This window comes from Mustela erminea, chromosome 14 (genome assembly GCF_009829155.1).
Source record: "Mustela erminea isolate mMusErm1 chromosome 14, mMusErm1.Pri, whole genome shotgun sequence".
NCBI lineage: Eukaryota > Metazoa > Chordata > Mammalia > Carnivora > Mustelidae > Mustela > Mustela erminea.
In genome coordinates this window covers 66,803,132-66,827,632 of record NC_045627.1, presented here as the reverse complement: position 1 = coordinate 66,827,632, position 24,501 = coordinate 66,803,132, and the positions used below count along the sequence as shown (strand labels likewise).

Sequence of the window (24,501 nt, the reverse complement as noted above, 5' to 3'; positions counted from 1 at the left end):
CACTTGAAATGAGGACCGAATATATATATCATCCAGAGAAAAATACCACATGTGTTGAGACACCCCTTGAACCCATTCTTCTCTCACACAGAAATGTACGGGAGGGAATGTGGATGAGCAGCCTGGACGTCAGAACTATGCATAGACCTATTTTGTTTGGGTTATAGGTCTTAAAAAACAGTTTCCAACATTTCCCACATTTATTTCAAATAAAAGTCAAATTCTGCCTCATCTTAAAAATCAGACTCGGCAACAGCACGTGCTGATGTTCCCACGTGGCAACAAGCAGATGGAACGAAATCGTCTCTGCCCCTCTGTGGGCTGGCCATGCCCACTGCACTCATTTACACTATCCACCCGACTCTAAGCCAGGGGACCACATCATTTATCATTGGCACCACAGTGCAAGTCAGTACTATTATTAACCCCACCAAGACCAAAGAAGAGGTATGGGAATGACCCACACCAAACCAGGCAGTCGAGCACCTCATCCACAGGCATTTGCACTGAAACCCCTGAGCAAAGTGTGTGGGGCTGATGAGGTGGGTGATGCCTTTGAAACCTTGGGAATGGAAGTCATCGCCAGCTTACCTTTTTAGCTCTTCTGTTCACCAAATCGTGGCAAAGGGAAACATGTACCTCCAATTTCAACATATCAACATTTAAGATGACAACCTTCTTCTTCTGCCCAGGTTCCACCTCCTGCCCTGCAGGGCAGAAGCAAACACAGCATGATCACCCTCCTGAAGCAGGGAAGGAAGCGTCTCTCCAAGAGCCGTGCAAGCCCTTGGGGACAAAAAAGAAAAGGGGACATCTGTCCCGGGATGATATGGGCAAGGAAAACCAAAAGTGTAGCTCCCATACTTTAAATTCAGGTGTGCCTTAATTTAAGCAACCTGCTATATAAAAATCTAGATTTACCCAATTATAACAATAGGATTCACACTTAGATCTTCTTTGGCATGCTGTCAGGTGTCTTGATTTACATAGATACAAGACTGGGATGCTAACATTTTCTACTGAATCAGCTCCTCTATATTATGCATTTGGGAATTCTGTACCCAAGAGAGAGAAGAATGGATGAAGAATTTCCCCCACGAACCACCAGGGGCGAGACAGCAGTGCTCACCTGCCCGATGGTATCTGCTGGCCCTCAGAACCAGGCCAGGCACGGGGCCCTCACTGAACACTACAGAGCCGTCCTCCAACACCTCCTGCACCTCTAGGTCAAGGACCATCCCGGGTGTCATCTCAGCCAACGTCTGGATCAACACAGAGTCTGCCAGAGAGACCCAAAGGAAACAGGATTAACAAGCAGAAACAATACTCACCATTCTCTTCCTTTGGCAACGCACTGCCCCACGGAGGAGAGCAGAATCCTGGAGCACTGCGAAGGTCAGATCACTTTTGGTAGAAATATGTGACGCCCGTGAACACTCCGATTGCCGGGAGAGAGACCTGCACCTTTTGCTGACCCTCCCTGGCCATCACTCATGAAAGTAGCCAACAAATACCACAAACACACACTTTCCTTTGCTTTCTGAATTTTCACTGCTTCAGTTTGGAATCTATCCTCTCAAGCTTCTTATTCCTAAATCCCGTAAGGATTCCAACAATCCTCCCTGATGGTTGGAAACTTTAGAAATCAACATAACCACCCCTCAGAGTCTTCCAGCAGGTCCCTGCTCCATTCTCTCATCCACCAGGTACTGGCTGAGTAAGTGAGCAGTGAAGATGTGAACGGATTCACAACAAATGCAAACCTGAGGGCACAGAGCTAGGGCAAGTTCTGACTGTGGTCTGGCAGAGAACACAAGGGGGACCTCTGGGATGCTGGTAATGATCATCTGAATCTGGGTTGGGTAAACGAGGGTGTTTGTTTTATAAACATTTACTGAATTATACCTTAAATGATATATGCAGTTTATACAAGTTATACTCCCATTAAAAAAGGGGGGGGTCTGGGTGGCTCAGTTGGTTAAGCACCTGACTCTCGATTTCTACTCAGGTAGTAATCTCGGGGTTATGGGATCCAGATGAGCACGGAGCCTGCTTGCCATTCACTCTCCTTCTGTCCCTCCCAATTGTGCTCTCTCTGCCTCTCTCTCAAATAAAACAGACGTTCCCCACCCCTGACCCCCCTCAGCCCACGTGCCCCCACCTCGGTTGCTCATGAGGCTGCGCACACCCTGCCGCTCTTCCAGGCACTGGCTCAGGAGGAGGAGACTGGTGGTGGCCAGGTCGCCCAGACCACAGTCCGACAGCCGCAGCGACAGCAGCATGCGCTGCTTCTCCTCATCCACGTTGGTCACCTTCGCAACCACTGTCTGCCCCTCGATGAAGTGGTCACTTGTAGAAGTCACAAACTTGTCACTCATGATCTAACGAGCAGGCAGAAAATAGAGACAGGAAGTCTCTATCAAAACAACTCACTTCATGCCCCCAGGGAGGATGTGTGGGGGAAGGAGTGGGGAGAGATGGGGGCCAGGAAGATTCCTCAACCCTCTCTTCAGCACAGCTCTACTCCCCTTCCAGAAAACCGGGCAAGGCCCTGGCTGTCCAAGATAGCCTTCTAGAGGGCACCCAGCCAAGGAGGCACATCACTGGCAAGCCATGTCTCTAACACATGATGGTAACCCTCTGCCCTGTGCTATGCATGTTTCTGCAGGCTTCCCCTGCAAATTGTTCTGGCAGGGGATACAAATAAGAGCCATCTAGGGAAAACATCAGGAGGATAAACCTATGGAAAGGAAGAAGTATTTATGAATAAACTACAGGCTACCTGCTCTCCCACCGTCTTACACTGACTTCGCTAAGACTCCCTCCGACTCTGGGTCACAGTTTAGTCAGCAGGCACGAGGGGTTCAAAGATGGGGTCACTAAGACTTTTTGCAATCTGAAAAGTTCATGACTTCAGTGACACCGTGGTGGAGGGGATCCTTCCAAGGTACTCTGGTATCGTGATGCCTCAAAAACCCCAGAGGTTGCAAAACCGGCACTCAGTGGCTCAGGAAAGTTAACGGCCATGTCTATACATGCTGACAGTGTAAGTCACTATTCTGGAACTGGGGACTAGTCTTAACAGTCCCTGCCCACCTACCCAACGCTGTACTGTGAAGTAAAGATGCCCCTCCCTCCAGGACAGAGCCCTACACCAGGACACATGGCTGGGCAAGAATCTCAACCCATTCCCCTCAGCCAGCTGGCCTTTCTGCCTTGCCCCTGAAAATCTTACAAGGATTAAGGTATCCTGCACCTTCCCACTCTCAGGTTCCATGACTGTAGTATCTCTCCCCCAAGGCTCTTGGTACATGGAGTTGAACTTACAGCTTTGGGGGCCAGTCCACTAAGACCTGACGGGAACTGGACGAACACACCATATTCCTTGATGCTCTTCACAAAACCGATGAGCAGCATCCCAGGATGGATTTCTGCGAAGCTTTTAGGATCCTGGCCACCCTCCACGGTGGAGACCAAAGCTGGCTTCCTACAAAGGAGCTAATGGCACTTCATCAAGGAACATTCCAGAAAGGGCAGATGAAATAACCATCTCTCCATCTCCTTTTTCCATTCTACCTGCTCTACTGCTACAGTGATTCTCTAAGCATGCAGACTAACAACACTAGCATCACCTGGAATCTGTTAAAATGCTAACTCCTGGGGCGCCTGGGGGGCTCAGTTGTTAAGTGTCTGCCTTCAGCTCAGGTAATGATCCCAGGGTTCTGGGATTGAGCCCTGCATTGGACTCCCTAGTCAGCGGGAAGCCTGCTTCTCTCTCCTATTCCCCCTGCTTGTGTTCTCTCTCTCGTTGTCTCTCTCCTTCTCTGTCAAATAAATAAATAAAAATCTTAAAAAAAAGAAGAAAGAAATGCAAGCTTCCAAGCACTGTCCCAGACCTACTGAATCACAGACTCTGGAGTGGGGCCCCACAAGCTGTGTAAACAAGGCCTCCAGGTGATTCTGATACACTCTCAAGTTTAAGAACCAGTGTTCTTCCTTTCTCTGTTAGTTCGTCTCCAGGTTACTGAAGAGGACCAAAAAGAGACAGGCTCATCTCTGTGGTTTGGCAGCTGGACCAACCATGACAGGATCCTCCACAATCTTCACACTAACCGACTCTATCCCACCTCCTCAATCTTCACCCTTCAGAGATTTCATTTCACATTCTGTGAGGAAGAGGCAGTGTTCCCCTTTGAAGTACACACACCAAGACCAAAGGGAATACTCGGGAGCCCCATGGGCCTGGTGGCGGGGGGTGGGGGGGCGGGTATTGGGAAGGAGGACAGCAGCTGCCTCATTAATTGTTCCAGCTCAAGGGGCCAGCACTGCATATAAGAAGGCAAGATGGGCTACTGGAGATATCCCGCTGGACCTGGCAGGCCACACTGCCCCCTGTCCAACACCTTAGACTCCCACTCTGTCCTGAGGAGCTTCTACTGGTAGAACTTCAATCCTCTTACTTTCCACCAGGGGAAGGCAGGGAAAGTACAGTCTGGTCACCGGTTTCGTTTTATGGAGGTACTTCTGAAGTCAAATGACTGACTTTTTCCCATGGAGCTTCCAGTTCGGAACAGAGGCTGACCCAGAGTCTTCCCCCAAGGGCCCACAGCTCTCCAGATGCCAGTAAAGGATACAACACGCCCCTCACTCTGGCTGAGACAGAGTACTCTGTGAAGGGTGTCACCAGTCTGCAGCCAGTGATACAGCAGAGGGCCATTGGCGACGTGGTCCGACAGATGAGGCGTGGGGAGGAAAGCGGGGGTATTGTAGGGCAGGACAGCCACCTCCAGCCCGTCTTTGGTCTTCTCTAAAACCTTCACATCCACCAACTACTCAGGAGAAGAAAGACAAAAAATGGTACTTGTCCTGAGCAGACAGCAACCACATCTGGCTCAGGCAGAGAGAAGTCCCAGCACCAGGGATCACTGAGAGATCAAGATCAGAGGAGGAGTTTTCTTCCACACCCCACACCACTGCCCCCAAAGACCCGCCAGGGACCCGCACACACACCAGGACCCATTTGAGTGCTCGCATCCCTCCTCTCCCAAGTCCCTCTACTGAGTCCCAGGGGAAAGGCCGTCTCACAGGCTGGTCCTAAAGACCAGAGAGGAAAGAGGACAGCAGGACACTGCTCAATAGCTATACAAGAATGGAGCCTTCCTTTCCTGGACCGCTTCCATTTGCTCTGACAAACAGAAAAGAACCCCCTTTCAAGACCCTCAATTCTGTCTAGCCCTAGAACCTTATCTAGCTACCTTCATCTTTCCCTCCACAGGTCCCAGTGCCCCACGTTGTCAGTGGCACCCCACTTTCTGCCACTGTCAACTGAAGTAGCTTCTCTGGAGAAGTCCAGGTACCTGTCCAAGGCTAACAGTTCTTCTTTTCTTCTGACTGTGTCCCAGATGCTCCTTGTTTGGATCACTCAACAGCTTGAAGGACAAAAGCATCCTCTCTTTGGATGGCTCACAGTTCAGCACCACAACCTTCACCACCTAGTGAGAAATCACACTTGCCTGGCTAACTCTTCCCCGCAGGCCAGCCAGGCCCTGGAGAGAGCTGCCCTCCACGAGCACTGCAGAGGGAGAGGCACGTAGACCTGGGATCAGGTCAGAAAGCAATGGAGAGTGGGCGCCTGGGTGGCTCAGTGGGTTAAGCCGCTGCCTTCGGCTCAGGTCATGATCTCAGGGTCCTGGGATCAAGTCCCGCATCGGGTTCTCTGCTCCGCGGGGAGCCTGCTTCCTCCTCTCTCTCTCTCTGCCTGCCTCTCTGCCTACTTGTGATCTCTCTGTGTCAAATGAATAAATAAAATCTTTAAAAAAAAAAAAGAAAGCAATGGAGAGTAATGTACTGAAAGATACACAGAATCCACCCCCCACGTCCACCTTTCGTGGGAGAGGAAAACATGAATAAGTTTTTGATACAACCCCAAGCTTTCAAAACTTTTTTTTCCTAGATAGACCCAGACTCACTAGTTTTATGGCACTGCCATCTTGTGGTGACAGTGACCTCAGAACAATTTCTGATGTGAGGGCCACCAGCATGTTTGTTATAGGTAAAGACTAATTCATTTCTTCCAGGTTGTGGGGCTGAGGTCACTTAGTTTGCCAGCTTCTGCTGCAACCCCCTGAGGGTTCCTCTCAGTTCTGTTCCCCATCTCCTCCACCTAGCTGGCTCCAACCCACTGCCCCACATGCCCCTTCCTTAGCCCTTAAAAAGTCGTCCTCCCACTACTCTGTCAAATCTGAGTTCATGGGGTCACGAAGGATATGGGTCTGTCCCAGGAAAGGGTTACCTGGCCAGCGTAAAAGACCCTCTCTGGGTCAGGGACATACTCGGCACTGAGCTCATGCTTGGGCACCAGTCCCTGCACATCGTTGTAGAACTTCACGATGCAGCCATAATCCTTGACCCTGAGGATGAAGCCATGGGTCTGCAGACCAGGCTTGGCATCAGCGTAGGAGGTAATGGCAGGCAGCTTGGACTCAATTAGGGTTTTCTTCAGCGTCATCATCAGCTTCTTGGCTTCAGGATCACAAAGCAAAACCTAAGGGAAGAATACTGGTTGTCATCAAGTTACCCGTTATCAAGAGAGCCATCGGACTGGTCTCTGCAACCTCTGAACCCAAAGGCCAGGGTCTGTCCTTAAGAACCTATCTCTTTCCCTGCTCCCTGCTGGATGACAATCTGGGGAGTATTCACCTATTTCAAAAGTACTTCCTCCCATACGTTCCCTCCTGGGCCTGCATCCACACGCACTGTCCCCCTGCACCTCCACAGCATCCTGGGTCAGTTCCTTCAATGCCACCTCAGCTCCTTCCCAGACCACGTGCCGTCTCGTATACAGAATGAACGACCGAGCCAACTCACCACCTCGGTACTACTGTGTATTAGCTACTAAGTGAGACTGAGAGATCCAACCATCTCTCATCCCTCAGGTCATCTCTTTAAGGGCAGAGAAATTCCTTTGTTTCTAACTTCCTGACTCCACTACTATAAAATTTTGCTCCAATGGGTGATCAGTATCTCTCTTGACTCAATAAAGAAATAAAACGAAAAGAAGAAAATCTCACGTTGTGAGTGCCTGCACACACCAGGCCTTGTGTTAAGTACTGCGTATCACATTTAATCTTCACAACTCTGACTTCATTTTCCTACAGTTTACTTTCCCCACTGCAAGACGAGGATAACAGTACTTACTTTATGGGATCATTTTAAGGATTAAATGACATAATGCATGTCAGGGACTTAGGATAGCAAATGGCACAAAATACATGTTACAGGGTGGTTACAGTGGTTACTACTGATATCACCAATATTCCTGTTGGCCCAGCCCACCCTTGCCTCCCCTCTGAGATACGACCATAGCACAGAGCCTGCACCAAACCATGTGACAAAAAGTCACACAGTGGCTTGCTCTCTTCATGTATTATTTTGACTCTCAATTATATTACAAAACTCTCAAGGGCGAGACCCGGTTTTCTCTTCTCAATGTCAGATACAAACCACAGATGTTACATGGTCATTCTGTGGAAAAAGGCAGAAACTTCAGCTGAGAAGCATTGCTCTCTTCCCATCTGGCTTAAACCCCAACAAGACCCTTCAGGAGGCTCACCCGGCACTTGACTTCATCCCCAATGTGGTACTTCTTTTCCGGATTCTTCATCAGGATGTCGGCCAGGTGCATGGGTGGTATCAGGCCCCGGATTTGCTCGCCCACCTTCACCAGCATCCCATATGGCTTTATGGTCAGCACTGTGCCCTAGAGAATCCAAAGAAAAGACGCCATCATACCTCAAGAATGGCTGTTCCCCCTCTACTTCTAACAACAAAGCAGGTCACATCTCTCTTTTGAAGCCCAGCTTCCCAGGCTAACTGCCTGTTATTCCATATGTCACAGGGTAAAGCGCACACCCCACACGGACATGAATGCAGTCTGTTTTGTTTACAGGAACCTTCGCATCTTTCTGTGGGAACATGTTCTCTGTCTACCTCACGAGCACATTCTTTGCAGGAGGGGATTCTGACTCCTAAGGAACAAACTCTACCTATAAAGGAGATCTGCTCAACTAGGGCTAAATGGCTGGACACGAGAGGCAACTGCAAGTGACCTCGTACTAACATCCCAGGAGTTCAACTAGCATAGAACTAACTTTTGCCCAAATCTAATAAATACCATCAAATGCCAGGATTTATGACCTACTGCCTCTGTGTATTTGAGTGATGCTATTAAGACCTTACCTTGAAATTAATTACATGTTACCCAAGGGAAGAAAAAGAATCTCCAGTTAACAGGCAGGGGTAAGGAACATGACTTTAAATGTGTTCATTTGAGAACTAATGAGCGGCCAGATAACCTGTGAACTAAAGAATGTCTGAAGGTAAACGAGTATCTAACGATATGCTTGAGTCTTACCTCTACCAGTGCCCCAGGTTTGATGTCATGATATCTAAGGTACTGAGCTTCAATAATGGACCTAGAACAAAAAGAAAATAAAAAATTAAATAAGCCAGGGCAGAGGCTACCTAAAATTCAAAGCTCCCAAAATCATGCTGGCAAGAAAGAAAATAGTCCACCATGTCAGGCCAGGAGAAACTGTGAGCAAGCAACCCCAGAGAAGCACACTTCTCCAGCCCCACACGTGTCGATGACAGACTTACGTCCTCAGAGAGAGCAAGGCCAGCTCATCCATTTGGCTGTAATCGATGATTCTACACTTGTGAGTGTTCCCTGGCTTAAAGGAGTCAGCACTGAAGACATTTTTCGAGTCGGAGAGATGGCTGAGCTACAAAGTACCAAGTGATTAAGCACAAGCCAGACACAGTAGATCTGAGGCAATCAGATATGAAAACACACTGACACATTTAGCACCTACTATAAAAACACTGTTGATCGCCTATTAACATAATTACGGTAACTAAAACACTGCTCTTTATGGTCATAGACTATAAGGTCAGAGAACAGAGAACAGACTATAAGGTCAGAGAACCCTCTAGATCATGGGTCCGAAACCTATAGCTCAAAATAGTGCCTATTTTGCAAATAAAAGTTTTACTGAACACAGCCATGCCCCTTTATTTACGTACTGTCTATGGCTGCTTTCCGGCTACAACAGAGCTGAGTGGTTAGGGCAGAGATCGAATGGCCCACAAACCTGAAAAATTTATTACCTGGCCCTTTCAAAACCTTTGCCAAGCTCTGGTGTAGATCTGACTCATTCTTGTACCTACTATCAACCAGGTATCAAAGTCAGTCAAATTAATCCTAAAGAATTCAAAGATTAGAACATATATTGTTCTAATCCCTCTGCAGAGTCTGCCACACCTGGGGATACTCAAAAATAGTCAACTAATACAAGGGATGTAGAAAACAGAAAAGGACCCACATGACCCCAAAGTCTCTCTAGTGATAAGAGCCCACTGAAACGAAAACACCTCCTCACCCGGGCATAGGCCAGTGCCCCATCCTTCAGCCTGAAGGTGGCGCCGGCCTTGCTGATAAAGCTCTGGACAGGAACGTCATCCAGCACGGCTCCCAGATGCTGGCAAGAGAGCCGGGTGAGGGAGCGCCCCGGCTGCAGGAAGACAGGACGCAGGCTCAGCCGCACAGCCCTGGTCCGAGGATGGACACAGAGAACACAGGCCCTTACCTAGATAAGAGAAAGAGAATCATGAGCAGGAGGAGGCACACAGAATATCAGGCCCCTAGAGCAGACTTTCGGAGTTCAAGACTCCACATCTGCTGCCCAGATTATGGATGGAAGCGGGAATGTCAACTAGGGCAATCCAAACAAAATTGGGCAAAAGTCAAACAAAATGCCCCAGAGAAACTGCTTCTAACTAAATTCATGCTCACTCAAGGCCAGGAAAACATACCAGGGTCCCCTTAACACCATGAGGCTAGTAACGCATACGCGACAGAAGCCATGTCCCAGCATCACTGTACCAAAGACCCGCCTAAAACACACCAGGAACAGCCTGCTCTGATCACAAGGTCACAGCATGTAAAACGTCTACATTTTGTACACAAATAGGATTGTAAAGAGAAAAAGTTACTAGAAAAAGGTTCATCAAACAGTTAATATTATCACTAAGTGCTGGGAAAATTTGTTTAGCTAAAAAACATGTCTCTGTAGCATCCGATAGCATATATTACTGTTAAAAGCAAAAAAGAAAAGAAAGAAAATCATTTTAGGATTCTTTTAAAAACTCTGAATAATACATATTGGGACTTTCTTCCCAAATAGTCACGATCACTGCAGAAAATTTGGATATTTAGGTAAATGTAGAAAAATCAGCCAGTTAAATCATTATTACCACCACATGGTATAATCTGTCAGTATTTTAACCAGGTGTACCATTAAAAAAAATTTTCAGGGAGACCTTCGTGGCTCACTCAGCTAAGCATCTGCCTTTGGTTCAGGTCATGATCTCAGGGTCCTGGGACTGAGCTCTGCATCAGTCTCTTTGCTCAGCAGGAAGAGTCTGCTTCTCCTTCTCCCTTTACCCCTCCCTGGTTCATGCACACACACATGCACACTCTCTCCCTAATGAATAAAATCCTTAAAAAATTAAAAAAACTTTTTTGAAGTAAAAATAAAAATTTTTTCAGAGCACCTAGGTGGCTCAGTTGGTTAAGTGCCCAACTCTTCATTCAGCTCAGGTCATAATTTCAGGGTCCTGAGATTGAGCCCCACATTGGGTTCCACACTCAGCACAGAGCCTACTTGAGATTCTCTCTCTCCCTCTCCCTCAGCTCACACTCACACATGCACACATTCCCTCTCTCTAAAATACATAAAATCTTTTTAAAAATAAAATTTTTTCAAAGCTGGATCTACTGTATCCATAGCGCTTTTAAATTGCATTTTCTATTTAAATGCATATTTTGTTTTTTACTTTAAATATTCTTAAACACCTTAAATGATAACAGCAAAAGATCCACTACCCACCCCCGCCAAAACCAAACTACATAAAACAATAAGAAATACAAACTACAAGTTGCCTTCTTTTTCACAGATTCCTTCTCTAATCTCAATCCACAGAAATAACCGCCGTGGCTTCCTGTGGTCCTTCCAAAACACATTTCATTCCCCTCACCGCCTCTAATACCTGTACATACCCAGCCCTAGGATCTGCTCATAGCTAGCTGCAATACCAGACAGCTGTTTGGGATACAACTGGAATTAAGAAAACATTTCTTACTGCTTGATTTGAGAAATATGTTCCAGCTTTCTTGGGATCCAGGTGCATAAAGTCGACCAGGCCAGTGAAGAATGAAAGAAAGTTTAATGTAAGGCCAACTGGAGTCACCTAGAAATATACGGAACAAAAAGGAACCAAGAATGTGAGACACTGTTCATACGAAACCCTCACTGCCGTGTTTTCCACAACTGCATCTCTCTCCTCCCTCAGCTAACCCTTATCAATTCTTCTTCCTTAAAATTAAGTAGCAGGACAACACTCAGCACTATTTTTTTTTTAAGATTTTATTTATTTATTTGACACAGAGAGAGAGAACACAAGCAGGCAGAGTGGCAGGCAGAGGGAGAGAGAGAAGCAGGCTCCCTGACGAATAAGAAGTCCCATGTGGGGCTCAATCCCAGGATCCTGGAATCATGACCTGAGCCAAAGGCAGGCGCTTAACCGACTGAGCTATCCAGGCATCCCCTAGCTGTTCCTTTGTTCAGTAAGCTTACCTCCCTTCTGGCATGAGAGGCATCAATCCTCCCAACTTGAGATTTCCTGATGGGATGGGGGGTCATTTGCACAAGGATCCTTGGGGAACTGCCAGCCCAATCACCTGGGCAAACTGTTGCTAACTTGATGATCTGCCCAGACCGAGGACGCAAAACCCTAATGCCGGCAAAAGGGAGATATTGCCCATGCTGATTCACCCTAAGGAGCCCCCCAGAAGCTAAGCAATTAGAGGTGACAAGCACCTCAAAAGAGATCAATGAGGCAGAAGACTGAAATCTGGGAAACAAAGTTAAACCCCCAGGTCCTCTCCTCAAACTACAGGGTCTATGCTCTCCTGCTTCACAGAAAATGAGAGTTATTCTCTAGGAAACATGTACAGAGACTCAAAAGACAGGGACAGTGCAAACCCTGAAAATGTAGATTAAGAAAAACTCTGAGTATTATATACCACCTAGCTCCCAGGCCAGGATTATATCCTCCTGAAGAGAAATTAACAGATTAACAGATCCTTTCTAGAGAAATCTAACATACTAAAGAAGACTTAACACCAATGACATTGGGAGCTGCTCAAAGTCTGCTAGCTCCAGATTCTGAGCGTGAGGTCATCAACACATCCCACTCAACCAGGTATATAAAGTGTTCCAGCACCTCACTCATACAATAACAATCAAAACAAACATTTAAGAGAGAGTACAAAGTTAAAACTGAAGAGAGTCTCCCAGAAGGCAGATACAGAAAAATACATGCACATACCAAAACAAAGGTGAGATGAAAAAATAAGAAAAATTAAAGAACTGAAACATTAAGCCTAACATAATCCAGAGTTTGAGAGAAAAAAGAAACTATATTTAAAAAAAAAAGTCTGATAAGAAGCTAGTATCCAGACTATATAAAGAACTCTTATAACTTAATAATAAAAAGATAACCTAACTTTAAGATGGACAAAGAACTTTTGAATAGGTATTTCTCCAAAAAAGATACACGAGTGGTCGTAACACAACCGGCCCATGAAAAGATGCTTAACATTGCTAATCATCAGAAAAATGCAAATCAAAATCACAAGGAGATACCACTTCATACTCACTAGGATGGCTATAATAAAAAGCATAACAACAACTATTTGTGAAAATGGGAAGAAACTGGAACCCTTAACTGCTGATGGGAATGTAAACTGGTGCCACCATTTTGGCTCTTCCTCTAAAAGGTCAGTTACCGACCAGCAGTTCTGTTCCTAAGTATATGCCTAAGAGAAATGAAAACTTACATTCACACAGAAACTTACACAGCAATCTCACAGCAGCTTTACTCATAAGAGCCCAGAGCAGAAACAACCCAAATGTCCACTAACTGATGAATGCAGAAACAAAATGTGCCATCTCCACACTGTGGAATAGTATTTAGCCATAAAAAGAAATGATTCACATGCTACAGCATGCTACAACACGGATGAGCCTTGAAAACATGCTAAGTGACAGAACCCGATACAAAAGGCCACATATTGTATGATACCTTTTATATGAAATATCCAGAGTAGATAAATCTAGAGACAAAAAGTAGAGCCAGAGACTTAAGAGAGGGAGAGATGGAGAGTAACCATCCATGTGTACAGGATCTCTTACTGGGGTAATGAAAATGTTCTGGAATCAAATAGTGGTGATGTCTGCACACCTTTGTGAATACACTAAAAAATTACTGAGTTATACATTAAAAGGGGTGTATCCTCCCATATGTGAATTATATGTCAATTTGAAAACAGAAAAAGAAAAAAGAAAAAAAACCCAGTAATACAAGAAATTTTCTCAGAATTGAAAGATCTGCATTTCTGGATTGTAAAACAAATAAATGGAGAGAGATCACACCAAAACACATCATCATGAAATCTTTATTTTTTTCTTTTTAAGATTTTATTTATTTGACAGAGAGATAGCACAAGTAGACAGAGTAGCAAGCAGAGGGAAAGGGAGAAGCAAGCTCTCCTCGGAGCAGGGATCCAGATGTGGGACTAGATCCCAGGACCCTGGGATCATGACCTGAGCTGAAGGCAGCTACTTAACTGACTGAGCCACCCAGATGCCCCATCATGAAAGCTTAAAAGGGATAACAATAAAATTCTTAAACTCTTCCAAGGGGCGCCTGGATGGCTCAGTTGGTTGCGCATCTGACTCTTGCTTTCAGCTCAGGTCATGATCTTGGGGTCATAGGACTGAGCCCCAAATTGGGCTCTGCACTCATTGGGGAGTCTGCTAGAGATTCTTTCTTTCTTTCTTTTTTTTTTTTTTTCTTAAAGATTTTATTTATTTATTTAACAGAGAGAGATTACAAGTAGGCAGAGAGGCAGGCAGAGAGAGAGAGGAGGAAGCAGGCTCCCCGCTGAGCAGAGAGCCCGATGCGGGACTCGATCCCGGGACCCCGAGATCATGACCTGAGCCGAAGGCAGCGGCTTAACCCACTGAGCCACCCAGGCGCCCTAGAGATTCTTTCTTTCTCTTTCTCCCTCTGCAACTCCCCCACCTCTCATTCTCCCTCTTTAAAGTAAGTAAGTAAATCTTTAAAAAAAAAAAAAAAATCCTGAACTCTGCCAAAAAGAAGAAACATATACGAGAAAGAGAAATCAAAGTAGCACTAGACTTTTTAAGAGCACCAGAGGCTACATAACAATGGCAACAGGTCTTCAAAATTCTGTTATTTTTGACAAAGAATTCTATTCCTAGCTTTACTACCAATCACATGTGAGTCAAGATATTTTCAGACATACTAGGTGTGCAGCAAAGAGTAACACAGAAAGACCCAGAATGCGATCCTCAGAAAAGCCTGCTGGCAAGGTTGGCCATTAGCTGCTGTCTGAAAATTTAGATTTTACAAACGTTCCCACAACTCCCAGAACCAAGGGGCTCTCAGCAACCTGAACTGTTTGTGTCAACAGCATGGTATCTGGAATTTTGGTACACGTCAGGAAGAGGGTACCTACATAAGCAGCCCCAGTGAAAACTCTTGGGCACTGACTCTCTCATGAGCTTCCCAAAGAGACAGTTACACCCTTTGTGACTCCACTGGGAAAGGACTCTTGGAAGCTTGTGCTCCTAGTGCCTTTTCCCTTTCTGATTTTGCTTGGCTTCCTTCCACTGTAATAAACCACAGTCACAAGTGTCACTATATGGAGTCCTCTGAGAGCTTCTAGAGCATCAGCAAGCCTGGGAGTGGTCTGGGGGATCCCCTGCACCCTAGGTCAGGAAATTAACCTCCCGTGTATCTTACCAAGGATGCTTCTGGAGAATGCACCAGACAAAAATGAGCAAGTAAACCAAAAAAAAGGAATATGTGGAACCAAAGAAGACTCCAATATAGAGAAAGAGGGGAAGGATCCCAGATGACCAAGAAAGGAAATCCTAGGATATCAGCTCTGCAGGAGTCCTACCAGAGCAACTGGTCTAGGCAGGAGGAGGATAACAGTAAAAAGAGTTCTAGGTAGGTTAAAAAAAAAGGAACTAAGGTTTAAACACCTTTATGGAAAAATGCAGTATGAGGAAAATAACTATAAGATGTATTATCCCCACTCGTGCTCTCTCTCACTCTTTTTCAAATAAATAAAATCTTAAAAAAAAAAAAAAAGCTGGGCGCCTGGGTGGCTCAGTGGGTTAAGCCTCTGCCTTCAGCTCAGGTCATGATCTCAGGGTCCTGGGATCGAGTCCCGCATCGGGCTCTCTGCTCAGCAGGGAGCCTGCTTCCTCCTCTCTCTCTCTCTCTGCCTGCCTCTCTGCCAACTTGTGAGCTCTCTCTGTCAAATAAATAAACAAAATATTTTTTTTTAAAAAAAGCTGATTATCAGCTCCGGGGGAAAAGCTATTTGAGAAACAATCATGGTACGTTATCTAGCTCAGCAGTAAATAATATTTACATAACCACAGTAATTTAAGCTCTGAATAACAATTTAACCAAAAATTTATTATATCTCAGGAGGGTGAAGGAAGGAAAGGGAAAATTAAGAGAGCCAAATCGTCTTATTATCACCTTACCATGGTAAGAAGTTAAAACTCAATGCCTAAAATTGATAAACCAAGAGATACCAGCAGAAGCTTATTATTTGACAAATACAGAGGTAAATTTCCAAAAATAAAAGAGTGAAAGATGGAGTTCGAAGAGACGAGATAGTTCTTTGTTATAAAAGCCTTTTAGGGCGCCTGGGTGGCTCAGTGGGTTAAAGCCTCTGCCTTCAGCTCAGGTCATGATCCCAGGGTCCTGGGATCGAGCCCTGTTATCAGGCTCTCTGCTCAGCAGGGAGCCTGCTTCCTCCTCTCTCTCTGCCTGCCTTTCTTCCTACTTGTGATCTCTGTCTGTCAAATAAATAAATAAAATCTTAAAAAAAAAAAAAGCCTTTAATAAAAGCTTTTATAAAAATAAAACAAATTTTTTTTAAAAGTCTGACTTTTTCGGGGTGCCTGGCTGGCACCGTCGGTTAAACATCCATCTCTTGATTTCAGCTCAGGTTATGGTTTCAGGGCCCTAGGACTGAGCCCTGTGTTGGGCTCTGTGTTCAACGTGGAGTCTGCCTGAGATTCTCTTCTCCCTCTGTCTCTCCCCTTCCCCCAAAATAAATAAAATCTTTAAAAACAAAAAACTATTTGACTTTTTTAGTCAGCACTGTCCAAAAGAAACATAATCCATGTATAACTGTAATTAACTTCACCAGCAGTCACATTTAAAAACTACAAAGAAACAGATGAAATTTATTTTAATAACTGGTTAACCCCATACGTCCAAAATATTATCATTTCAACATATGGCACTTGCTACATTTTCAGTGTGTAACAAGCCACAAGCAACCAATGTCTACCCTACTGGGTAGCACAGTTTCAAACTGTGCACACGCACTACAACACAAATTATCTCTATTTTACAAAACAGTACTGATAATGAATGGCTTACCTTCTGTACCTGGGCTTTGACCACCAGTCCTGGTAGCAAGTTATTAAGGGTCCAGTTTTGCTCCTCAGTAGCAATGGCAGCAGAAACTTCAGAATGTCCAATAGACAGACCAACCACTCCTCCGTTGCCTTTGACCTCCTCAATGATGCAGTGCAGGTACTGCCCCACCTTCAGTTTAGCACCTGCAAGCCCCGGCCCCAGCCCCAGCCCCCAAAAGGAAAAATACCTTCATGAGAATGGCTCTTAATTTGGACTCAAGCATTATCTGTAAAGATCTATGGTCTACCTGCCCAGTTACCATGTAATATCCACGTTCCCAATCTCTCAGTGACCAATTAAAAGAGGGGAATAAAGTGACCCTGACTCATTTGGTATCAACACTGCTTAAAAATATGAAACTCTCAATAAGGAAGGAAGAGTGCTGGTTCAGAGGCCCAGGAGGCCCAAATTTCAGTGGAATCTTCTAGGTGAGAAAAGTGAAACGGGTCTATTGGATCTCAGACCCTGTCACTCACTGGTCCTTTGCACACATTCCCTTTCCTATCAGCTAGGATTAACAGTGATTTTAGAAAATTCAACAGCCTTTGGAGTCACCATTCTGTCATTTTATTCACCAAATGGTATTTACACACCATCCCCACATGCACCGCCTTCCCACCATGCAGAGGGCCCTCTTCCTCCCCTCACCTTTGTTCTTCTGTCGGATATACTCCTGGGCTTTCTGTAGTGGCAGAAAGGCTCTGGCCCCACTAACACCAATGTCCACAACGTAGCCATGGTCTTCCAGGCTGGACACAGTGCCTGTGAGCAGCTGGAGAAAGAGAAAGCATTCCCCAGAGTTCAAAAGTCAAAGGTAATGGGACACACAACAGAAATCCACTACCAGACACAAATGTTCCCACCATCAATCTTGACACATCATCCCACAATCCTCCCTCAAAGCCTCCCCCAACAACTTCGGTCCCACTTGAGGATAGAAAAGGGAAAGACATCAGGTTTCATTCTCCCAGGGCTTGAGGAATGTTATGGTTTCCAGACAGCAAGAAGTGTTATACACAGCTGAATGGAATGAAAAAGAGGGGCTTCTACCCTAGAGAATTTTCAAAAGACAGGAAAGACTATTGTTACACAAAGAGGAGTAAACCAGATTGCCCTGCAAGGTCACTCCCAGAGCCATGACTAATCCAGAACTACTCTTCTAGCTGTCACTATGTCTTTTCTAAGTGTCTCCAAGACTTAAAAAAAAAAAAAAAAAATCTTGCCAGCCTCCTTTACATTTCATGGGAAGCAGTGTGAAATTCAAATCTGGCTCTTACCATTTGGTCTTTGGCAAGTCATAAACCTGAGTCCATTTTCTCAAATACATAAGAGGAATATCTACCTTCTGCCTCACAGGATTGCCGTGAGAATTTCTTCAGATGAAATGTCTAAAACAGCCCCTGCCAAACAGCAGGCTTTTGACATTTGTCAATTTCCTGCACCTTGGCTTACTTTTAGTCCCCTTTCTGGCCAGCTTTCAGGGCCTGTCCCAAACTGGCTGCTTCTAACTAAAAGTTAAAAAATCATATTGATCTCCTCTCTCTTAATTACAAGAGCACCGAGATGAGTGTAGTTTATGAGTGTGTTTTATACCTAGCAGACGTTGGGACTCAGAGAATAGGACTAACTTCTCCTAACTCTCCACAGGACTGGGAGACTCAACAGTGAGCTATCCATCAGTACAGCTGACAGACTCATTGCCCTATCTACCCTGTCTCTTGCTCTCAGAGACCAGCCCTCAAGCATTCCCCAGAGATGCCAGAAAGCCTCTGAAAATGACTTTATCTGTAAAGAACAAGTCTTGGTATGTAAAGCACTTTGAGGAACTCCTCACCCTGCTAAACCTCCTTGGAGGTATTTTTTTTTAATTGGCCACCAGTGAATTTTCCCTTTACCCCCTCCAAGGTATTGTGATTAGGCTCAAGCCTTTGATTTCCATTAAGTACCTAAGCACCCTAGAGACCTTCTCCCCAGGAAAAAACCCACCCCTGTGTATAATAGTTAAGCTGAAAGTAAAAGGTGGTCTAGATACTTCCTAGGAAACAAGGCAGGAAAAAGGCACACTGTCTGCTTCTCTTCCTTGACCCCATACGTACCATGCCAGGCTTCAGGGCCTCAGCACTTAGCACTTCGTTGACGTTTCTGGGGTTCAGAGATAATTTGACACTCTTTTTGCCCCTCTCTGTAATGCCCACACTGCTCACCACACACCTCACCAGCATGCCAGGTGAGAAGAGTTCAGGCAAGCCGACCAGGTCCTGCATAATATAAATGAGAACAATCTGATACCCACTCCTCCCATGAACCAACATACCACTGCCCAACCCTCCCTCTATGGTTTCTCATCCTCGGACCCCAAAGAGCCCAAAGAGTGCATGAAGAAAGTAACCACTCGCCAAAGGAAGAGGGATCTGTGGCCAAGTCACAGTCTTCAATTTCAGCATAAGACCTCCAAGTATCTCCACCAGAACAGGCAAATGTAGATGACTTGTCAAGAGTCGTCTGTATTCACGTTCTCCACTCCTCATCTCCTACTCGCCCTTCAGCTCACTGGAACTGTGTTCCACCCCTCACCCACCACTGTAACTCCCAATAAAATCACCAGTGATCTTCATGTTGCTAAATCCAGTAATTTGTTTCGCAGTCCTTCTTATATGTGACCTTTAGAGAGCATTTAACACTGGCTGGGGCACCTGGGTGGTTTAGGCCAACTGAGCGTCTGACTCTTGGTCAGCTCTGGTCGTGATCTCAGGGTTGTGGGATGGAGCCCTGCATGGGGTCTGTGCTCAGTGAGGAGTCTGCTTGAGATTCCCTCCCTCTCCTTCTGCCTTTCCCTGCTGCGCACAGATGTGTGCATGTGCGCTCTCTCTCAAATAAACAAATAAATAAAATCTAAAAAAAAAAAAAAAAAGTACTCAAGATTCAAGTCTTTCTCCAGGGTCAGTATTCACTTGAGGGTCCATCTTTCAGTCTCTTCTCACTTTTTCCGCTCCTTCTAGGCCCTTCTTCCCTCTTCTAGCTTCAGTTACCACCTACACAGAGTAGTCTCACACATGTATGTGTCTAGCCCAGACTACTCTGAGCTCTGAAATCACTGGATGTCTGTCTACTGGATGTCTCAACTGTTCCTCAAATTCAACACAGCAAAAAATAAAATCGTGGTCATCTCTCCCAACCCAGGTCCTCTCTCAGGGTTTCATTCTCAGAATGGCAAGGCTGACCATCAACTCACACACAACAGATTAGGATTTATCCCCCGTATCAAATCCATCTGTGGGCACTGACTTGACCTCCTCAGTAGGTAAACCCTAAACACAGCGTGCTGTCAATCTCAGAGCTGGGCTACTACGGTAACCCCTTAACTGGTCCCTAGGCAACTACATGCCTCTTCCTTCTCTTCTCTATGCTGTCTACATATCACCTGCCCCAGTGAGAACACTTCAAGGGCTTCCCATTGGTTCTAGAATTAAAAACCAATCTTTAGCATGGTCTAGCCTCCACCCAGCTCTCCTGCCCCAACCCATACGACTCTCTCCCTTGCTCTCTCTGCTCTAGCCACACTAGCCTTCTCTCTGTTCCACATTGTGCTCCTTCTGCTTGAACTCCCTTCCTTCTGTACCTAGTACACACTCGTCCTTCAGATCTCAGTTCAAGCATCCCTTCCTCAGGAAGTCCTCCAGCCTCTCTGGGCTAAGTCAAAATCCTCTTATTTGAGAAAGAAAAAAAAAAAAAAATCCCGTTATAAACTCTCATGCTCCCTTGTGCCTTGACTTCTTAGCACTTAGCAAAGTTGTAATTTTACATCTGCTTGTACACCACTTAGTTCCCATCAGAGTACATCCAGGCTCCCCTTACCTTCACAGGTTCTTCTTGAGCCACCTGCTCATTCAGCTTTTTGGTGTAGGCATCACAGATTTCAGTCACTTGCACAAAGCCCCGGAGTCCATTGGGGAGACTAATCACCAGTTCCAGTTCATTTACTTCCTTCACGCAACCCAAAATCCGCATCCCCTCACACAGGGACTAGAAGAGGAAAAGTGAAATGTGCACAAGAGGGAAAAGAACAATGACTGAGGATGTTAGGGGGGCCTGGCTTCTAGTCCCAACAAACAAAACACTTCTACAGGCTGAATTTGAATCTTTTCCTTAGGAACCATTTAGCTTTTCTTTTTCTTTTTTACAACACATACCCAAGTTATAATCTAAAAACATGAAGAACATTAAAAGACCACTCCACTTCTCCAAAAGAATTCCCATAGCTATGAAATGAAAGAGTAGAAGTAGAAAGGTTTAAAAGTTATCGCCAGTTCTAACCTAATCAATCTACTGAAACACATTTCATGAAGACACAAGCACAATGAGGGACTCAACAGCTAAAAAGAAAAATGACACATGACCCCAGGCATTGATTAATACTCGAAGGTGATAATGTTCAATTCTGAGCATGAACTGCAATAATCTTCACGCATGCGTGCACACGCGCACACACACACGTGTGTACATATACAAAAGGAATGGAGGAAACGAGAAAGGGAAGAGCATATAAAATATAAGCAAGCCAGATAGTTCGTTTAGAACAAAACCAAACTGTAACAAACCTCAATATTAAGGATTTCAAACTTCTCTCTTATAGACTTGCTGCTTTCTCTCTTTTCGGTTTTCAACTTTTTTGTTTTCGCTGGCCCTTTCTGGCTCTTTTTCCTTTTGGTGGATTCCTCTTCAGTAGAAAGCTACAGAGGGGGAACAAAAGATCCAAAAGAATGAAGAGAAACAATCCTGGGCTTTCCCTTCAATTTCAGGTCACCTGTCACCTTGCTTTGTTATTCCTCCACTGCACCACACCCCCAGTGTTCCTGTAATTCCTGCTCCAATCCCATCTCTCCCATTCTGTCACCAATGCTCCCTTTGCCCAAGGTGGGTGCCATCTTCATATTCTCAAAAGCCCCTTTGCTCCCATGTTCTTCCTCCCTTGAGTGGGATGGACACTGGGATCCCCACTATAAGAAGCAATTAGGAACAGTGTGTAAAAATGCAAGGTAGAGATATCGAGACCCGAGTTAAACTCCTAACTCCACCATTACAAGCTGTGTGGTTTCAGTTAAAGTACGTAACCTCTCTCAGCCTGTTCTTCAACATGGAATGACGTTCTCTACTCCACTACAGTTGGGAAGATTACATAAAATACAATCAAATGTTAGTTCCCTTCCCTCTAGCATTTGGAGCCTACTCTAGGTGAAGATGAATTTCAATGCAAATTCTGACCATTATATGAGGCAAGGATCCCATTTAAAAATCAATCACCAACTGCTTTCTCCCCATCCTTTATTTTTAATTAACTGAAGTACAGTTAACACACGATGTTACATTAGTTTCAGGCGTACAGCATAGTGATTTGACAACTCCACACATTATGCTATGCTCACCACAAGTAGCTACCACCCGTCACCGTATGATACCATTACAACACCACTGACTATATTCCCCATGTTGTACCTTTCATGACTTATTCCACAACTTTTCTCTCCAACCTTAAATGACATGGCACAAATTTCCTAAGAACAAGGAACAACAGCACTATAAACCCAAGTACTAAATGCCATGCTAGAAAAAACAGCCTCATGGTGGTATGGACTCTCTTACAAGTTCAACTTCCAAAAGTAGACTTCAAAAGAAACAAATATGGAAAATACCACATTCTCAAACAAGGTTCATTCTTCACAAGAATAAATGCTCTGTGAGTCTTATCAAACAAGCATACCACTTACATCAAATAAGTTGTCTTGTTCAACTGACTTCTGCAAAGCTTTCTCTGATTTGTGAGTCTTTCTTGTACCCCCTCGGGGGAAGCTTTCTTCCATGGTTGCTGTGTTTCAGTCTCCTAAAAACAATGTGAAGAGTATCAGTGTGCTGTAACCTTGGTGCCATTTCCTAAAGGTTGTGATCGGTGAGCAAAAAGAGATAGAGCCTTCTAGCACCAATGCACTAGACAACATTAAGGACTAAGAAATAGACATTTTGATGCTAGGCCCCAGATAACTCATAATTCTTCTTTCAAAGATCTCTGCTTCAAAACCACAAGTCCATACATTTTCCTCCATGAAAAGAAGTTATAGATCCAATTTAGTAAATATGAGTAACTAAAGTTAAGTCAGAGATACACAAATGATCATATAAGTCCCTATCTTCAAAGAACATGCATGATTTTGGACTATCCGGGTAGATCAGTCGGTTAAGCATTTGATTCTTGCTCCTGGCTTAGGTCTTGACCTAAGGGTCATTAGTTCAAGCCCCATGCTGGGTTCCACACTGGGCGAGTAGCCTACTTAAAAAAATTTTTTTAATTTAAAAAAAAAAAAAAAGGAACATGCAAAATTTTAAGAAAAATGAAACAATATGCAAATAAAACACAAATTGGGGGCCTTCCTGGCTAAGTCAGAAAAGCATGCAGCTCTTGATCTCAGGGTCATTAAGTTCGAGCCCTATGTACAGTGTAGACATTACTAAAATAATAATAAACGTTTAAAAAGTAAATAAAATACAAATGAAACTATAAACAAAGAAAGAGGAAGTGATGAGGCTTCAGTAAAGAGGGGAAGCTTCCTAAAGATGTGTTTGAGCTGTTAAAAGATGAAAAAGATTTTGACAGGTGGAAAAGGAAAAGCAGAAGGAATGTGAGGAAAAGCACAGAAACAAAGCAAAATACTTCAGTAATCACCAGCAATTTCTCAAAATATTGTTCAAGAAGTTGCTGTTTTCTTCTTTGAAGAACTGTTTAACTAGGCCACAGGGAGAACAAAGCATAATAATCAGAGTTAAATTGTAGAATACAAGGCAGCTGTTTTGTGAAAGATACTGAACTAGATATGAATAGTTTAATGTTTACTTTGAAAAGTCAGAGCCTTAAGTCAAGGAAGAAGGAGAATAACAATCAAGAAAAATATACTGCAGGCTATATATTGGACATGTAGGGAAAACTAAAGGAAAGTTAAATAGAGTATAAGTCAATTGCGCTACAGCAGAGAAACCATGCCAATGAGAACTAGGTCTAAGAATGGAAGAGAGCAGAGATTGGTTCTGAGAGACCCTGGGAACAAGGATCTAGAAAGCGCTGAGACTGTATTAGAAGTGAAGACGGGGTGCCTGGGTGGCTCAGTGGGTTGAGGCCTCTACCTTCGGCTGGGATCATGATCTCAGGGTCCTGGGATCAAGCCCCGCATCGGGCTCTCTGCTCAGCAGGGAGCCTGCTTCCTCATCTCTCTCTGCCTGCCTCTCTGCCTACTTGTGATCTCTGTCTGTCAAATAAATAAAATCTTAAAAGAAAAAAAAAGTGAAGACCAGTGGAAGCCGTGGATTTGGAATTAGGAACAGGTGGGTGCATGCTTATAGAAATAGGAAAGAGTCCAGAAGTCTAGTTAGCGGGGAATGTGACCCTTAATGTTATTTCAGACAAGGGGAAACTGAAGCTTCAAAGAGACATCCAGAGGCAAAGAAGGAAGATAAGCAACTTCCCAGGGACAGAGTCTGATGTTACAGGGGCCAGCTTCTGAGCTGCTCTGGGATGGTTGAACCACTCACCACCCATCACTGAACGGCAAGGACCCAGAGGACCTAGCCCTGGGACAGACCTGGAAGCCACAAGGTTTCCTCCCTTCTCGCCTTTGTCCTCACTCACCAGTCCCGCGACGCCAGCACCTCTCTACTTCAGAACCCGTACGGCTGGAAGTCACACACGCGGAGACCGGTATACCAGGAGACCAACAACGCTATACCGGAAGCGTGGGCGGGCCCAACACCCTATTTCCGTTACCAGGAAGAGTCCTACTGGCCGGGCGGAGGAGAGTT

The 24,501-nt window shown here is 44.9% G+C and overlaps 1 protein-coding gene across 2 annotated transcripts in view; it reads right to left on the bottom strand.

Moving 5' to 3' along the window:
* The window catches only part of PDCD11 (programmed cell death 11), a 41,706-nt gene extending 17,246 nt beyond the window's left edge, over nt 1–24,460 (bottom strand). For both annotated transcript variants that reach the window (XM_032311877.1, XM_032311878.1), the window contains exons 1-19: nt 24,332–24,460; nt 22,425–22,537; nt 21,258–21,389; nt 20,515–20,682; nt 18,756–18,917; nt 17,308–17,431; nt 16,621–16,802; nt 11,203–11,310; nt 9,441–9,647; nt 8,659–8,783; nt 8,414–8,474; nt 7,613–7,759; nt 6,293–6,544; nt 5,358–5,492; nt 4,635–4,829; nt 3,328–3,498; nt 2,162–2,381; nt 1,130–1,279; nt 592–707 (exon numbers count right to left, since the gene is read on the bottom strand). In XM_032311877.1, coding sequence (XP_032167768.1) covers nt 592–707; nt 1,130–1,279; nt 2,162–2,381; nt 3,328–3,498; nt 4,635–4,829; nt 5,358–5,492; nt 6,293–6,544; nt 7,613–7,759; nt 8,414–8,474; nt 8,659–8,783; nt 9,441–9,647; nt 11,203–11,310; nt 16,621–16,802; nt 17,308–17,431; nt 18,756–18,917; nt 20,515–20,682; nt 21,258–21,389; nt 22,425–22,517 — 2,748 coding nt within the window. In that variant the 5' untranslated portion in view covers nt 22,518–22,537; nt 24,332–24,460. The remainder of the gene's footprint in view (nt 1–591; nt 708–1,129; nt 1,280–2,161; nt 2,382–3,327; nt 3,499–4,634; nt 4,830–5,357; nt 5,493–6,292; nt 6,545–7,612; nt 7,760–8,413; nt 8,475–8,658; nt 8,784–9,440; nt 9,648–11,202; nt 11,311–16,620; nt 16,803–17,307; nt 17,432–18,755; nt 18,918–20,514; nt 20,683–21,257; nt 21,390–22,424; nt 22,538–24,331) is intronic.
* Between the last annotated feature and the right edge of the window lie 41 nt (nt 24,461–24,501).